This window comes from Hemiscyllium ocellatum, chromosome 7, assembly GCF_020745735.1.
Source record: "Hemiscyllium ocellatum isolate sHemOce1 chromosome 7, sHemOce1.pat.X.cur, whole genome shotgun sequence".
Classification (NCBI taxonomy): domain Eukaryota; kingdom Metazoa; phylum Chordata; class Chondrichthyes; order Orectolobiformes; family Hemiscylliidae; genus Hemiscyllium; species Hemiscyllium ocellatum.
In genome coordinates this window covers 60,989,020-61,007,748 of record NC_083407.1, presented here as the reverse complement: position 1 = coordinate 61,007,748, position 18,729 = coordinate 60,989,020, and the positions used below count along the sequence as shown (strand labels likewise).

Below are 18,729 nucleotides of genomic sequence, written 5' to 3'. Positions count from 1 at the left end.
GGATCATAACATGTATGATAAATTAAATGTTTTTGAATATTATGACCTTAGTTATGGCAGGTGACCATTAAGTCGATTAGTATTATGAAAATGGTAAAGTTTTCAGATGAATTACATTGTATTATCCAGTCGAGAAAAGTGTTGCTCTATACTAAACTGGGTGACACGGTGGCTCAGTGGTTAGCACTGCTGCCTCACAGCACCAGGGTCTCAGGTTCAATTCCAGCCTCGGCCAACTGCCTGTGGAGTTTGCACGTTCTCCCTGTGTCTGCGTGCGTTTCCTCAGGTGTTCTGGTTTCCTCCCACAGTCCAAAGATGTGCAGGTTAGATGAATTGGCCATGCTAAATTGCCCATAATGTGAGGTACATTAGTCAGAGGGAAATGGGTCTGGGTGGGTTAATTTTCGGAGGGTCGGTGTGGACTTGTTGGGCTGAAAGGCCTGTTTCCACACTGTAGGGAACTTAATCTAAACAGTTTTTAGCTTCAAACTGCAGTGTCATTTCTATCCTGTTCTTTGATATTTTCATTTATTGACAGATTATGCATCTGATTAGATTAGATTCCCTACAGGGTGGAAAAAGTCCACACTGACCCACCAAAGAGTCATCCACCCAGACCCGTTTCTCTCTGACTAATACATCTAACTATGGGTAATTTAGCACGAACTTCACATCCTTGGACTATGGGAGGAAACCAGAGCACCCAGAGGAAACCCACACAGACATGGGGAGAATGTGCAAACTCCAAACAGACAGTTGCCCAAGGCTGGAATCAAACCTGTGTCCCTTGTGCTGTGAGGCAGCATTGCTAACCACTGAGCCACCGTACTGTCCCTGCTCAGCATTTGAAGCATTAGACCTGATTTTGATTTTGACTAAACTTTAAACTCCATTATTGTATTCAGTTCAACAGGGCAAACTGATATGGATGTTTATGAACTTGTAAAAACATGCTGCTAAGCAGACCAAGGGAAAGATAATGGTCGGCCAATGAGTAATTGATTACTAAACAACTATTTTTGACAGTTTTATGGCTTCTTAATAAGATAAAGTTTTAAAAAAAAATAGGTTTTGAATGGCTATGACATTTAATTCCTCATTGAATATGAATTCCTTGATTGGGGCTGTTAATCTGGTCCAATCAGGGAGCTCTGGCTGAAGTGTGAGACACTGAAGAACAGAAGTGTGAGACACTGCCAGATCAGAGTCAAGGACTCTCCATGTGTAAATAAAGGGTGAACGAGTGACAGGATACCAGCCGCCAGCCTCTGTGGAGTTATTGCAGGGAGTAGTGGAGATATGAAAGAAGAGGGGCAAATGAGAAGAGCACGCAGATATGGGGACATGAGGATATATGGGAGCAGGAGGCCTAAAGTATTCATCAAGCACAATGACCACATCGCTGTCTCCATACACAAATTACCTCCATCGTCTTTTATTGGTTCTACTCTTTCTTTGGCTGTTATCATGCTCCTTACATATATACAATGTAATATTTACACACTACATCTTTGATTTTTCATGATATCACTTGAAATATTTCTTCATGCCTTCTGTTTGTTTCTTTAATTACCTTTCTCATTTAATTCCTGAACTTAATATATGCTCCTTGGCTTTCAGGAACTTTTGAGCTTTTGGAATCTGATATAAACCTTTATTATCCTATTCTGCATGTTCTTGAGCACTAGGGAGGTCTCAACATTTGTTTGTTTATGATATTTGCTCTTAAGTCTCTGTTGCTCCTTCTTGTCTCCTATTATTCCGACATGGATTTATCTACAAGTTGCTGTTTCTAGTCCACTTTTGTCAAATCACATCACAGCTTAATAGAATTGGCCCTTTCCCAAACAGCCGCTGTTCAGGCCAGATTTTCAAAAGGCCTCAAGGTCAAGATCTAATATTGGCAGGAATTAAGAACTGTTGAAAATGTGTTGCTGGTTAAAGCACAGCAGGTCAGGCAGCATCCAAGGAATAGGAAATTCGATGTTTCGGGCATAAGCCCTGCTCCTGCAGCTCATCTCAGGATCCTGATGATTCCGGGATCATTTTAGCACGCGTGTGTGCCTGTGTGTCATCAATGAGAAATACAGTCACCATCTTAGGTGCTTAATATGGGCATGATTTAGGTTTGAAGTTTTCAAATGTCTGGTGAGCCTAAACAGTCTCATCCATGCTTGTGCTAGCCATTGATTTTGTGTCAAGTGACAAGTAAAATTATTTGTAATTGTTCTTAAATCTGATCTGTGGGACCAACTAGCACTGGTATACTTGCTGCTCTTAAACTTTGCCTCTGTGTTCCTTTTTGTTCCACCTCCACGGCCTCCAGAGCAGCTGACTGCTCTAATCAGCAAGTCAACAGCCGCTGCTGATATAGCAGCTGCCTGTTTTTGCCTCTGCTATCTCACAGACAGTCCCTGCCTCCTTAAGGCTCTCTGTGCATCTAATATATTCACTTATACATTCCTTTGAGGTGTGTGAAATCACAAGTAGAAAAGTGGTCCAAACATGATTAACAAAACCAATTAAGGATGGCATCAAATTATTGTGCAAAAGCTAAGAACATGGGTTTGGTAATACGAGAAAAGCATGGATAGAGAATTATTGAGCAGATAGGAAAAACAGAGCATGAACGGTTGTTTTTGAAGGGGAAGACAGTGACTAGTGGGGTACCACAGAAATCAGTGCTTGAGCAATGTATATATCAACGATTTGGATGAGGGAATTGAGTGCATTATTTACAGTTTTGCTGACACAAAATTAGATCAAAGGCCATAAAGGAGATTTAGGGTGATTTAGACAAGTTGAATGAGTGGTCAAATATTTGGCAGGTGCAATATGGGTCTGTAGATAAGTGAGAAGTAAGGATTTTTTTAACTGCAGTTGTAAGGGTCGTGGTGAGACCACACATGGAGTATTATGTGTAGTTTTGGTATGTGGGAAAATATCTAATTTTCAGAGAAAAAATGATTGCTGAATGGAGCACAGCAAGAGACGTTGGTTACTGGGCTTGTATTCATTGCGGCTTAGAAGAATGAGAGGGGATCTCATTTAAATCATGAATTGATTATAACTTTCAGAAAGGGTTATGTAGACTTGATGTAGAGATTATGTTTCCCCTGGCTGGGGATCCAGAACAAATCCTCATTACCCAGTACGTTATTTTGGACTGAGGTGAGGAGAAATGTTTTCACTCAAAGTGTGGTGCATTTGTGGAGTCCTCTACAACAGAAAATTGTAGAGATGAAGTCACTGAACATAGCTAATAAAGAATTAGATGGATTTCTAAGATGTCAGAGGGTATGGGAAGAGACAGGAGTATGGTGTAGAGTTAGCGCATCAGCCATGTTGAATGATGCAGTGAGCTCAATGGCCTATTTTCTGCGTTTCTATGTTTCTGACCAAGTGTTGACCTCTCCTTTTAGCCAATTCAGTCAGCTGAATTTTTAAAATACCTCACAAGAGTATTGCAACTCAGGAGAGGACTCATCTGGACTGCTTTGGGTGATGAGGTGCTAACCTTGTATTTCATAACAACTCTACCTCTAAATTATGATCACTGCCATTAAAATATTCTTTCATCATCATAACTTCAATAATGCCAGATTTATTTCCAAAATAACCAAATTCAGAATTGCCTTTTACATAAAAATAGAAATTGCTGGAGAAATTCAGCAGGTCTGGCAGCCTCTGTGGACAGAAAGCAGCGTTATGGTTTCAGGCCCAGTGACCCTTCTTCAGAACAAGATAGTACAGTGAAAGATGGCATGCACGTTGAAAACAAGGGTGGGAAGGGGGTAGGAGGGCTAAACGAAGAAACAATAGGTGGAGATGGAACCCAGAAGGAGAGAAAGACAGTTAAGCAGACCAAGGGAGGTATAATAGTAAGCCAATGAGTCAGAAAAGCTGATAACGGGGACCATAAGTAGGTGAAAATGGGTTGGCTGGGCTGAAAGCAGCCCACGCCTTGACAGGGGCTAGACCCCACACCCCTGGCTCAATGCCCCTGACCCAACATCAATCCGTGCAGTTTGTGGGTTAAACAGCTAAAGGTGTTGGGATGAGATCCTTGAGAGGCTATTAATTGTTACCTTAAGAACCTCAATAAGCGTGAGGACAGCCAAGCTACCTGAAGGCTCTGACTGGTTGAGGGCAGGCATGTAGGTGATGTGAAGGCCCTGTGCTGAATGTTATGAACCTCTTGTGCCTTCAAGCCCAGCAGCAGAAGCATGTAAAATCCAGCCTTGGATATGACCTCAGATATGCAGCCACTTCCAGGACCAAGAGATGGAAGGTAGGATTAGATCAGATCATTGATTTTGGCTGGCACAGAGACAATGAGCTCACTGAGCTCCTTCAGCTCTGTATCTATAAGCAACGATTAACTGCCGCTTGTATTAAATTTCATCCAGACTGGTCAGCAAAACATGTAGCAAATGTTTTTGATGGGTGGTCCTCATTGTATTTACTGGCGCCACATTTACACAAAATATTGAAAACTTTCAGTGCTGTTGGAATGGTAAATGTTTACTGACCAGTTTGAATGTCTGCTGGTTTTTATAAACTGTTGGAAGATTTTAAATTTTTTTTTCCCAACCAAACAGGGACTAAAGTACCCTTTGCCCTAAATTGCTTATTTTGCTGCCAACAAATTTGACTTCACAATGACCATGTTAATAAATTCATATTGTTTTAACAATTCCCCTAGTATATGATGAGTAAATAACGAGACCGTGTCAAACAGTCATTAAGTAGACTGATGAGGCCTGAATTTTGTAAAGCCATTTTCTTTTCACTGCAGGCAGGAAAGTTCAAGGGCATAACAGGCCACTGGAAAAATTAATTGTAACATAAAATTCCTAAATTGTCACCTTGGGTGAGGCAGTAATCTTAAAACACTTTTGACAGCGTACCAGAGCCTCATAAATAATAAAAAAAAATTTTAAAAGTCCATTGAAATTTTGCTCAAAGCTGCAATAGTGGCCCATCTCTCAAATGATGTGAAACATTTATTGGTAGTTGAAGAACACTGCTTCAAAGTTGCTTCAAAATTAACTGAAGCTAATGATGGATAGTGCTTGTGAGAAAATTACAGTTTGCTTACCATTAGAAATTGGAGTCTGTTCTGTTACGCACCCAACTCTACTCATCTACTTTTGCTACATATCCCTTGACAACCTTGCCTCTTAAAAAACAACTGATCTGTGTCTTTACAGTTTCATTTGATGAAACTCAGTCTTTTAGGGGAAAGGGATCTACATTTTCATTACTCTCATATGTAAAAATGCTTTGGATTTGATGCCCAACTGGTCTAATTCTAACATTAGGGTTATGCCCCTACCAAAATAAATAGTTTTTGTATCTAATGCGTTGCACCCCTTTGTCATTTTAAACATGCCCAAACTGCAAGCACTAATTCAGAATGAGTCTGATTGAGGCTCAGGACAATAGAAGCATAAAATAAAATAAAAGACAAAGAATTGTAGATGCTGATGATCTCAGACAAAAGCACTAATTGCTAGAGAAACTCAGCAGATCTGACAGATCTATGGAGACATGTTTCCAATCCAATGATTGTCCTTCAGAAGCACAAGTTCATTGCTTTGTGTGTTTCAATTGTAATATTATTAATTTTGCAAACAACCATTCCTGTGAAGTACTACAAAAATAAGAATTTTTTTTCATTAGCGAATGATTAAATTGAACTAAAATTATAGACAATGGTCTGAATGGTACTTGCTGCTGAACTTGAAGAAAGCTGCCAACAAAGATCTAGAAATCTCTGTGGTATAGATTTTACATTTGGTGACAATTACTTGATTCTGTCACTTTTACAAGGGGACTTGCAGCACCAGCACCATGAACTTTATTCAGCAAGGAAAAACAATGAACTACACTGAAGCATTCTGATAGATAGCAAACCAAAAAATAAAATCATTGATAATCGATTACTTTATATACATTTTACAGAGGATGAAATAATGATTGGGATTTTTTTTTTAAATGTTTATGGATCAAAGGAATTGCTGCCTAGTCAAGCACTTATTGCCAATTCCTAACTGTTCTGGAGAAGATGGTGAGAGCTTCCTTCTTGAATACTATAGTCCTTTGGGTGTAGATACATCCAAAGTGCTCTTAGGAAGTGAATTCCAAGGTTTTGACCCAGTGAGAGCAAAGGAATGGTAATATAGATCCAAGTCAAGATAGTGTTTTACCTGAAAGGGGTCTTGCAGGTGGTGGTGTTCCTGTCTGCTGTGCTTATCCTTTTAGATGGCAATGGGGTTGGGAGTTTGGAAGGTGCCGTTGAAGGAGATTTAGTGAATTGTTGTACGGTATCTTGTAAATGGTACGTACTGCTGCTACCGTGTGTGGCGGTAAAGGGAGTAAATGTTGAAGGTGTTAGATGGGCTGTCAATCAAGAGGGTTTGCTTCATCCTGGATTCTGTGGAGCTTCTTGAGTAATTTTGGAGCTCCACTCATCCAAGCAACTGGGGAGTATTCCAGCACATTCATGTAGTAGAACGTCAACAAACTTTTCAAATATAAAATAGAAAACTAAACAACATTTTTTTCCTAATGGGAATAACAACATTTCACAAACAGAAAAATAGTTCCCAGAGCCAGAGATGCTTTCTCATTAGTAGTTTGAAGTAGTATAGTAGTACAAACTCAATTCCCCCACATTAACAGGCATAAGTGTTTGGGGGATTTTTAAAAAACAGCATTACTACAGCATCAAGGGCAAGTTCTCATCAGTTCAGTGGTTGATAAAAATCTATTCAGCAAGATGAGCAATGAACCACTCTGAGGCATTCGGATAGATAGAACATAGAACATAGAACAATACAGCGCAGAACAATATAGCCTTTCAGCCCTCAATGCTGCGCCGACCTGTGAACTATTCTCAGCTCGTCCACTACACTATCCCATCATCATCCATGTGCTTATGCAAGGATTGTTTAAAACTCCCTAATGTGGCTGAGTTAACTACTTTGGCAGTTAGAGCATTCCACGTCCTTACTACTGTCTGAGTAAACCCCCCCCCCAAAAAAATTGATTATCCATTATTTTATATACATTTTACAGAGGATGAAATAATGATTGGGATTTTTTTAAAAAATGTTTATGGATCAAAGGAAATGCAGCCTACAATTTCTAACTGTTCTGGAGAAAGAGATGAGAGCTTCCTTCTTGAATGACTGTCGTCCTTTCAGTGTAGATAATGCGAGCAAAGGAATGTACATGTAAATGAAGTCTGTGTGGAGATTTCAACAGCACAGGAGCAGCAGAGAACCAACAAAGGCAATTCTTGGACTTCCACATTTACCTGCACAGGTGCAGTTACCCAAAGATGCAGTCAGTCTCACAAAGTAATTCCAGTGAAGATGATATTTTTTGACATCAAAAGAATCACAAAATCCAGTCCATTAACTTCTCAAACGAATTTTGAAAAATCAAATTGTTGATTGTCCTCATTTGTTCTATATTTGTGTGGTGGAATCAAAGAAGTCAAAAGGTACTGTATATTCTTTTAATAAAGAGAAGGGAATTTAAATTGTACCATCAGCTGTCTAGGCATTGACATTGGGCACATTTGGTAGTGAACGATTGTAACATTTGTCTGCATAAGGACTAGAATTCCATTCTTTTAGAAATAATTTCAAATTTGTGAAGCTCTTTCAAATATTTTACTGCAGTAAAGTACAACATGAATGCATACTTTTAATATAAGTTATTGTGCATTCACAATGCTTTCTGTGAAATGTAGTTAAATAATCTCATTTCCATCCAGCAATTTTTGATATCTTTCTCTTTAATTACAAGTCATAAGTGCTTACCATTGAGTTCATAGCAAAGTGATTGTGCTGAGTCTGTAGATCCAGAGCATGCTGATAACTCACTCCAATCTCAGTGTGACTTTGAAGAAACAATTGTTTGTTGTGGCTAATCCAATCAAACATCTAAATAAAAATAAAATAGGTTAGAACTGCTTCCGAGATGAAACCTCTCTTAAGATGTTAACAGGAAATTGTCACTTATACGGAATATCAGAAAGAAACAGGCACATAATCAAAATTAAAACAGTTTAGAGTCATTTGACAAGTAAACGTCAGAGAGTTGGAGAAAAAATGCAAATGAAGTTAAAAAATCAACAGAAAGAGACACAGATGAAGATTGTTTCCTATCAGCAACTCCGGTTTATGTCAGCTTTCAAAGTTTTGAAGAATTGAATCATGTGTCTACAAAAGAATGTATTATAGAATCACAGAATTTTACAGTGCAGCAGAAGGCTGTTAAGCCCATCATGTCTGTGCTAGCTCCCCACCAAAAAGCCACCGAGTCAGTCCTATTTCTTCATGTCTAAATTCTTCATTCTCTAAGTACATCACTTTCAAGTATGTGTACAAAATAACCAAGGTTTGCTTCATCAGTTAGATGCATTTTTCATTTACATATATAATAATGTTCACTGATGAGACAGCAGGCAGGTCAACTTTGCTTTGTAAAATTCACTTGGTACCTCTTCATATTAACCCACAGATCACTGAAGAATTTGACAATGTTCACAACAGATTTCCAGTGACTGAGCTATTTGAAATACACAGTTGACTGAATTAGTTTCCTGTTCCTCCACATCACATTTGGCAGCAGCCCAATAACAAATTGTAACACACTGAATATTTTTGCAAATATCATCTGACAGGTGCAAGGAGGTGGAAAGTTGGATCTTTACTCCTTGCAGACATGAGTGCTTGACCAATTTGAGCTGAAAAATGTGTTGCTGGAAAAGCGCAGTAGGTCAGGCAGCATCCAAGGAGCAGGAGAATCGATGTTTCGGGAATAAGCCCTTCTTCAGGAACCTCCAGCATCTACAATCCTCACTTTCTCCTGCTTGACCAATTTCCCGTCTTCAACTCAGCATTTCAAGAAAGTGATAATGACATGATGACACTATAATTCCACATTTTCGACCATTACTGCATAATTTATGCTTAGATGCAATTTTTAAAATTGGATAAAATAGAAGAGGTTTTCAAGAACTTACTTGTCACTTACAATGATTAGTAAAGAATTATTTTTCAGCTGGATCAGTACCTTGTGGTTTCGAGGGATATGGGCCAAATGCTGGCAAATGGGATTAGGTCAGATTGGGATATCTGGTCAGCGTGGATGAACTGGGCCAAAGGGTCTGCCTCTGTGCTGTATGACTCTGTGTGAAGTTTCGCTATTGTTCCTGACACCTTCTTTATGAGGCTCCTTTTTTAACTTGCTGACAGTTTTAAAGAAAGAATAATGGGTTTGCCTCATTGGAAATTCCCTTGTACAGTTTATTAAGAGGAGATTTCCTGTTACTCAGTTTTTTTGGTGAAACAATAAATAAGTCAATTCACCTATTTGGGTATTATAGAGTGTCATCAAGTGCCCAACCAGTCCACACCAGCCTTCTGAAGAGAAACCCACCCAGACCCATTCCTCTCTAACTAACGTATCTAACACTATGGGCAATTTAGCATGCTAATTCGCCAAGCCTGTACACCTTTGGACTGACAGACACACCTGCCCACCTATACTCTAACTCCGGACTATCTGGGCCTTGGCATTTGCTTCAGCTATGCCTGCAGCAGTGCTTCCAGAAACTGCTATTAACTAGTGATGACACATCCTGCAACTTGATCAACAATCTACCTCCACCGAGACTATACCACTCCAAGTGCTGGAAATTAGAAAAGGCATGGACACCCATTACATCAGGTCTCCTTCCATTCCACGTTCATTAAGATTTCCTGAGGCTCACACTTTGCATCACTCAGCTTTCTGCTGTGGCAGCCACAATGATCCTGAACTGTGCTCTACAGTCCTTAAGATGTCAGTAATGTTAGTAGTATACAAATACACTGATCAAGTCAAGAACGATAGATTTGCCAGAATGAGCAATTATTTCTCCTCTTTGAACAACAAAAACAGCCTAAAATATGGTCGAAAAATTTCTCATGCTCTAAGACACCATTGATTGGACCCCTGTGATCATACAGTATGTGTTTTGTGGATCAATGCCATTGTGTTCATCAACAGAAAACAAAGCCACTCTGTATATTGAGTTGCAGTGTGCAATGGAAAACCTACTTTCTTGGGGAGCCACTGCATTGCCTTCATTTTATTGCTTTTCAATAAATCACCTCTTCTGATTGTAAAAATGCTGAGTGGTTTATCAAGGTTCCCATTTCAAACCATGATTGATGATACTTTTGCACATTCCCAGGCCATTATCTGAACACCACAGTAACAAGGCCTATCCTGCCATCAGAGACACAATCAAGCAGCAATGTTCAAGTCGTGTTTCAGAAATGTAGAATGGATTGGAAGTATCTCAAAATCATGATTGTAATGCTCCATTAATGTAACACACAATGCACAAAAAGGCTGCATAAAATGAAAGCCTGGAAAAGAAAGCTTCAAAGAAGATACCTAATTAGAGCAGCAGTAACATCGGCAGATCGTGATGGACAATGCAGTGCCATATGTAAGACATAATTGTGCTATTCATATTAAAAGATCTTCTGTCTTGAACAATATCTATCTCCTCTATATCTTATATATTGATCTTACTTTTCCCCTTACAAAGATATCACTTAAGGTCTTCTCATTAATTCCCTCAATTTTGCTCCACAAAGCACTGAATGAATCCCACTTTCAAACTTGTCAAGAACATTTTCTGCATACACAACTTGCATGCATATTATTTAAATGAAAACTCAGTCTGAGTATTGTCTGTTCTCTGTTTAACTATTTATGGCTATCGTCAATAGTTCACCCAGGTCTGGTACCATTTTTCAGTGCAACTGAAGTGACACAAGGGCAAGAGATGGTTGGTGCTGTAATTTGAATAAACTTCTTTGGATTTAAGTGAGTTTCGTATTGCACAGCTCTACTGCATACTGCATCTCATTTCCTGTTGCATGAACATCAACAACAGAAGAGTGAACTGCCTTTCAGGTCCCAATAAAAGGTATTTGAGCTGACAAACAGGAATATGAGCTGGCAGAGACAGGAGGCACTGTTCAATTGAATTTAAAGCTGCTTGTTTCTTTAACTGTGAAGTAATGTACTGTGACCCGCCAGTAATGTTTTCTTCCTGATTTTCTCCACTTGATATTCCCTGTGCTCTGTCTGTTAAACACCACCTTCCTGTCCTCTGGCAAAGTTCACTATGCTCTACCTGGGGTAGGACTTGGCTCTTTTAGCTTTTAGAGAGTGCCTTAATCCTTCTATTTTCCATTGGTTAACAGGTTAGGTAACTCTTATAGGTTGGGCAGAATGAAATATCTTAGGAGACCCTCAAGGTCCACCCTCGGAAAAAAAAATGGGAACAGGTGAGCGAGGAGGTCATTTTTAAATTCTTTTGTGAACATAGGTATCCCTGGTCAGCCCTACATTTATCATCCACTCTTGTTGCTCAGACAGCAGTTAACATCCAATTACTTGGCTATGGATCTGAAGACTTATGTAGGGCAGACCAAATAGGGGTGGCAGATTTCATTCCTTTAAGATATTGCTGAACCAGTTGGTTTTTTACAAAAAACAGCAATGATTACATGGTCATCATTAGGCCAGCCTTTTACTTCCAGATTTTTATTGAATTCAAATTTCACCATTTGCCATGATGGCATTTGAACCCATGTAATCAGAACATCACTCTGGGTCTACTAACCCAGTGATACTACCGGCATGCCACCACCTCCTCCAGAACTCAATCCTAGGATATAGTAGCGGCACCACAAGAAGTCCAATGTCCTCAAGGTGGTTAGTCAAGGTCAGCGAATGCATCTTCCCATGTAAAATGCCCAACCCACCACTCCACCAAATAATCACGCTGCTCAATGCCCCATAGTCCCATCTCTCCACAGCAACACTGCTGAGCACCCAAGACTTCTGCCAACGTTCTAGATTCTCCACCACATCTTCACCAACAAATCAATAAGACCAGCTTTTCACTCATCCCTCAGTGCTTCCACTTATCTCCAGCTGTTCAGTAACAATCAATGACATTCGGCCCTGTCTCTTGGAGGACAAAGTGTGATACAGTAGGAGGTAATCGCAGAGATGTCAAGAGGACAAGAATCTCCTGAATCCTGTGAAGGCGATGGCTTTCAAAAACATGGAGTTGGTTGCAATCGAGCTCTTGGCATCTGCTATTGCTGAGACCATTGAGGATGACAATATGGTCCTATCTATGCCCTTTCTCAACCCCTGGTATATTCCCATCTTTATGGCTTAATGGGTGAACTGTTGTGAAGTTGCCATTGACCTCTTGCCTCTCACTCCATAAACATCCATTCCTCACACAAACTTTCTCCCTCTGATTTCTTGTTTTCAGATACTGAAGAACTGCCATTTGTTAGTTGTACATCAACTGGATTTTAGTTGTAATCATATAGTGTGCATTAACTGGGGACTTATTAGTGCTCACATTTATACTGGAGCAGGCTGAAATTGAGGTTGTTGAATTGGAGGTACATAATATTTCATATTAGTTTCTATAAACAAAAGCTTCACAGTCTCTTAAGATTAGCCTCCAGTTCTTTGTTTCACTAGCTGATTATCTGAGTTTTAGAGCAGTAACAGGAGATGGTTGTCTAATGACGTTGGTTGGAATCTACAAGTTTTCTCGCCATAAAACTGAAGTCCTCGTGGCCCTAATCGAAATTACAGAAAGCAATTTCTTTCTTTGCAGTGTCAGAAACTCAAGGATGACCTTATAGAGATTTATACAATCATGAGGGGCATGACTAAGAGTAAACAGACAAGGTCTTTTTCCTGGGCTGGGGGAGTCTAGAACTTGAGAGCATAGGTTTAGGGTGAGAGGGGGAAAATTTAAAAGGGGTCTAAAGAGCAACTTCTTTATGCAGAGGATGTTGCATGTATGGAATGAGCTGCCAGAAGAGGTGGTGGAAGTTTGAACAATTACAATATTTAAAAGGCATCTAGATGGGTATAATAATATGAAAGATTTAGAGGGATACGGGCCAAGTGCTCGCAAAGGGAGTGGATTAGTTGAGGATATCTGGTCGAGTTGGACCAGAGCCTGCTTCTGTGTTGAACATCTCTATGACTCTACAACTCGATAAATTATTGGGATATAATTACCCTCCAATGTTTCTAGTGTCAGGATTACTTGATCAGTGAAACAGTGAGATTGATAATGTGGGCAAGGTTACTATTCCACAAAAGAGAAATGGATGTTGCTCGTTGCAGGAAATAAAATCAAAAGGAAATTGTTTTGCCATACATGTGAGTTAGATAGTGACAAAGGTTTGGATCTTCTAACAGAGTTCCTGGATGAAATCTCCAAGAAAGATCCTGTTAAATTCCTCTGAGGCTTGGTCAGAAGTTGATGGATTTCAGTAAATGGCGAGTCATTTCACAAAAGCAACATACTATAGTTCATACAGCATCTTTCATATCACAGACTTTACCACATTGTACAAAAGCTGGATAAAGATCAGGATAAGTATTCACACATAAATTGCTAGATTGTGCTGAGCTGCCTCCTGTAGACAAACAAGTGGTTCTCCTGGAGTTTAGATCTCTGAAAAAATGTTTGCTCAGACATCAGCTGTCTTGAAAAGGTTCCTTGTGAATCATTCATTTTCTATTCCAAAGAATAGAAAATTCAATAGTTACCAGGTTTAGAAGTAGGTAATGGAAGAATTAAAGACAGATAGAATCCGGATAAAAGCATAACTATGAAATCTGGTTATATTAGCAGGAGTCAAAATTGGAATGGTAATAGTAGGCAAATGAATCCCAGGAATGCCCCAGGAAAAGCTAACAGATGCTTTAGATTTGATTCACTAAATATTAATGGAATGTTCCAAAAATAAAGAGGAGGGATCTTTGAAATGACACACGAGAAAGGCAGCCCTGAGAAAAGGATGAAGATAATGTTGAACCTGAATGGACTGTACTGTTCACAAGGGTCTGTTTTTTCATTGCTCCAGAGTCCCCACCATCATGGCGGGAGGGTAATGGTGGGGGACATTGGCGAGTAGCATCCTCCAATTTGCTTGAAGGCCTGTGAAGGTGGCCCTCTACTCCTCTCTCGTCACTAGCTCGCACCCTACCAGGCTGGATTATGAATTTCAAGTCAAGCTTAGAGTGGTGCTGGAAAAGCACAGCAGGTCGGGCGGCATCTGAGGAGCAGGAAAATCATGATTTTCCTGTTCCTCGGATGCTGCCTGACCTGCTGTGCTTTTCCAGCACGACTCTCATCTTGACTCTTATCTCCAGCATCTGCAGTCCTCACCTTCACCTACTGGATTATGAATTTGCTGCTTAAGGCCTCAATTAACACACTACCAGGGAGGGGAGTTCTATAGATTTCCTGCCCATGGCAGAAGTACAGTAAGAGTGGAGATACCCTGTGACATCTTACAGGCCCTTCCCCTGCTAATCCATCACCAGAAGCTTGGAAAATTCAAGATAATGGTTTTAATCATATAATGAATGTATTGGTCATGGTCATTGTATGATATTAGATAGAGATATCTATTATATTAGTTAAGACATTACTTTGATTCATTAAGTAGTGATGATTGATGCAATGTTAAGGAATAGACTAGTATTGGTGTGGTTTTAATGACATCTCTGCAATCATGTGCTAAACCAAGTAAAATAGCAGGAGTAAGTCACTTCAAATTGAGATACTTATTCTGTTGTGCTAAATTTCCCTGGAAAAAGGCACAAATGAAACTTGACATGGAACATAATAAAGAAATTATTTTTGAACAGATTTTCATCAGACGGCTGGACTAATGTCAGTGATGAATCCTTTCTCAATAGCACACACTGGCTCACAAATAAGAGTCAGCACAGCATCTCAGAAAAATAATGCTTAGTTTCTTGAGTGCTACCTTCATTGTGGCATCTGGAGGTCAATTTCTTAATTAACTCCCTTTAAATTTAATTTTCAAAACAAACTTGTACATTTGAAAATGTTCCACTTTAAGGGTTATCCAAGGTTAGATTAGATTAGATTACTTAGTGTGGAAACAGGCCCTTCGGCCCAACAAGTCCACACCGACCCGCTGAAGCGCAACCCACCCATACCCCTACATTTAACCCTTACCTAACACTACGGGCAATTTAGCATGGCCAGTTCACCTGACCCACGCATCTTTGGATTGTGGGAGGAAACCGGAGCACCCGGAGGAAACCCACGCAGACACGGGGAGAACGTGCAAACTCCACACAGTCGATCGCCTGAGGCGGGAATTGAACCCCGGTCTCTGGCGCTGTGAAGCAGCAGTGCTAACCACTGTGCCACCGTGCCGTCCAATCATGTTAGATTTATCATGTTACAATTGGTAACCCTTCATACTATCTACAGTCTCAGCAGATGAAAATATCTCCTCCAAATGAAAGAATTACATGTACAGTTAGTTAAGGTTTCTGAAAAGGTTTGTAACTTCAAATTTTCTGTACAACAGTAGAATCACTAAATGGCACAGTCTGCAGCTATTACAAAAGCTAACTTAATTCAAGTTAACTTCCCCCTAGGGCTTTAAAGTTACATGCAGAAATTTATTGGAACAGTCTGAACATTTTAAGGATCCAGGCTATATACTGGAGCACAATAACCACAATTGTTTTATTCTGATGACTCAAAATGTTTCCTGTGTTTGTTTTTCACGGCCGGCTATTACATGGGAGCAAGAGGGAAGAAGAAGCAAGGCCACATTATAATGAGGAATTACTAAATGTCATTAAAACTGGGCTGTGTTGCAGAAATGTAGATTAATATACGTATTGAATAATAATAATGTTAATCACTGGAAGCAAAAACTTATTCTCAAATTATGCTTAAGGACAGATGAGTGACAATGCAGAGCTTAATTTGTCAACAGGATACTGAATCATCAAGACCACTGATAACTTTTGATGTTTATTTGGTTTCCTTTGTGATTCCCGACTTGCTCAATGCTCAGAAGCAGTCTTGGAGATTTCGGCACACAATCAATGGAACTCCCCACTGGAACTGACAGATGTATGGTCCAATTCCAAACCAAGTGGAACTTTCTCAGGAATTGGAAAGTGAATTGGGCAAAGAAAAGAATAACAATCATTAAAGATATTGTAAAGGTTGAAGAAAGAATGACCAGACAGAATGTTGCTAAGAGATAAATGGATGGTTGCAGATGTGGACTAAATTTTAGAATACAGATGACTGTCAAACCAACTCAGTAATGCAGAAAGTTTAAATTTGAAAATATCCAATAAAAATATAGAAGAGCAAAACTTCAAGTACTCCTGTTTTTCTGTGTGAGTTTCATAATGCACAAATTTTATACTGCCTCATTTCAATGCTTCTTTTGCAGTTCATTGTTGAACATGCTGCTGACTGTGAGCTCAACAGGATGCCCAGCTCCATCCGAGTTCCAGTGTATGTTTTCACCAGTCTGTGCCTCTTGAGGAAGTGCACTCATACATATTGTTGTTTTATTTATTCTGGGGATGTGAGCCTCAGCAGCTTTGCCAGCATTTGTTGCCCATCACTAATTGCCCTTGTTGAATTTGCTGGTGAATTGCATTCTTAAAGAAGTTCAGTCCTGAGACACATTCACTGTGCATTAAAGAAGGGAGCTCCAGGATTTTGACCCAGTGAGAGTGAAGGGATAGCAATTTAGCTCCAAATCAGGATGGCGAGTGGCTTGGAAGGGCACTTGCAGTGCCTGGGTTCCCATGTATCTACTCCCGTTGCCCTTTTGGATGGCACTGGGTGTGGGTTTGAAAGGTGCTGTCTAAGAAGACTCAGTGAATTTTTGCACTGCATCTTGTAGATGGGACGCACAGCTGTTTTGTCCTGGACAGTGTCAAGCTTCTTGAGTGTGGCTGGAACTGTACCCATCCAGGCAAGTGGGAAGTATTTTATCCCCTCCTGACCTGAGTGTTGTGAACAGGCTTTGGGGGATCAGGAAGTAAGTTACTTCCTGCAAGATTCCTGGCTTCTAACCTGCTCTTGTGACTACAGTATTCATATGACTAGACCAGTTTAGTTTCTGGTCAACACCCAAGATTTTGATAGAGAGAGATTAGGTGATGGTGACACCATTAAATGTCAAATGGCAATGGTTAGATTATCTTCCATTGGAAATGGTCATTGCCTTGCATTTGTGATACATCTGTCAGCCAAAGCCTAGATATTGTCCAGATCTTGCTGCATTTGGGCATGGACTCCTTCAGTAGCTGGGAACAGTGATAAGTGCTGAACACTGCACAATCATCGGTGAACATCCCCACTTATGATAAAGAGAAGCTCTTTGATAAAGTAGCTGAAGATGGTTGGGCTTAGGACAATACCCTGGGGAACACCTGCAGGGCTCCTGGAGCTGAGCCAACTGACCAACAATGACCACAATCATCCTTTTATGTTCTAGATATGTCTCCAACCAACAGACAGATTTCCCTGATTTCTGTTGGCTCCAGTTTGGTTCAAGGTCCTTAAGATCAACTAGGAGAAAGTGAAGACTGGAGATGCTGGAGAACAGAGTTGAAAAATGTGGTGCTGGAAAAACACAGCAGGCCAGGCAGCATCCGAAGAGCAGGAGAATCGACATTTTGGGCATAAGCCCTTCTTCAGGAATTCCTGAAGAAGGGCTTATGCCCAAAACATTGATTCTCCTGCTCCTCTACAGTAATAGTAGAGTGGGGGATATGGGAACCATTATGAGGCAGATTACATTGGATTACTATTCTGCTGCTGTTGAGGGCCCACAGCTCCTCATGAGTGCCCAGTCCAGAGGTGCTGGATCTGTTCAAAGTCTGCCCCATTTAGTACAGGGATAGTGTCGCACAACATAATGGATATTATTCTCAATGCAAAGGTGGGACAAAAACTGTATAGTGGTCACTCTAACTGATTCTGTGATATGCAGCTGGCAGATTGGTGAGGATGAGGTCAGATGCTTTTTCCTCTTGTTGGTTCCCTTACCACTTGCTGCAGACCAAGTCTAGCAGCCATGTCCTTTAGGACTGGACTAGCTCGATGGGTGGTGCTGCTGCCAATCCACACTTGGTGATGGACGCAGCATGCTGTTGCCAAGCTCAGGGCTTCCTCCAACGTCTGTCCAAAATGGAGGAGCACTAATTCATGGTGAATGGTATATGGAATTAATAGATGTTTTCCTTGCCCATGTCAGATCTCATCCATGAATCTTCATGGAGTCCACAGACTCCTAGGACAGGTCCCTCCTGACTGTATGCCACTGTGCCATCATCTCTGCTGGGCCTGTCTTACTGGTTGGATGGGACATTCCTAGGGGTGGACATTGTCTTAAAGGGTATGATTCTGTGGGACGATTATGTCAGGAAAACTTTGTTGTATTGACACAACTGCGTTTGCATTGCCATTTCTGTTACCTATTCAATGACAAGTGGTCCATTTGGTTTAATTCCAATTTCCTCATTACTGTTGCTATAACTGGATAGTTTTTTTAGGCCAGCTCATAGAGCATTTAAGAGTCAACCATATTGCTGTGGATTGGAGTCATACGTAGGCCAGGCTGTAAGGACTGCAATTCCTTTCATGAAGGATATTAGTGAATCACAAGGGGTTTTTCCAACAATTGACAATGATTTCATGATCACTATATGGCTTTTAGTTCCAGACATTTATTGAATTCAAATTCTAACACAATTCCATTCCTTAAGAATAATTTCAACTCCAATGTTACA

The 18,729-nt window shown here is 40.2% G+C and overlaps 1 protein-coding gene across 1 annotated transcript in view; it reads right to left on the bottom strand.

Moving 5' to 3' along the window:
* Nucleotides 1–18,729, bottom strand: part of kalrna (kalirin RhoGEF kinase a) — a 744,968-nt gene that overhangs the window by 392,574 nt on the left and 333,665 nt on the right. Inside the window, exon 6 of the mRNA XM_060827256.1 lies at nt 7,836–7,958. Coding sequence (XP_060683239.1) covers nt 7,836–7,958 — 123 coding nt within the window. The remainder of the gene's footprint in view (nt 1–7,835; nt 7,959–18,729) is intronic.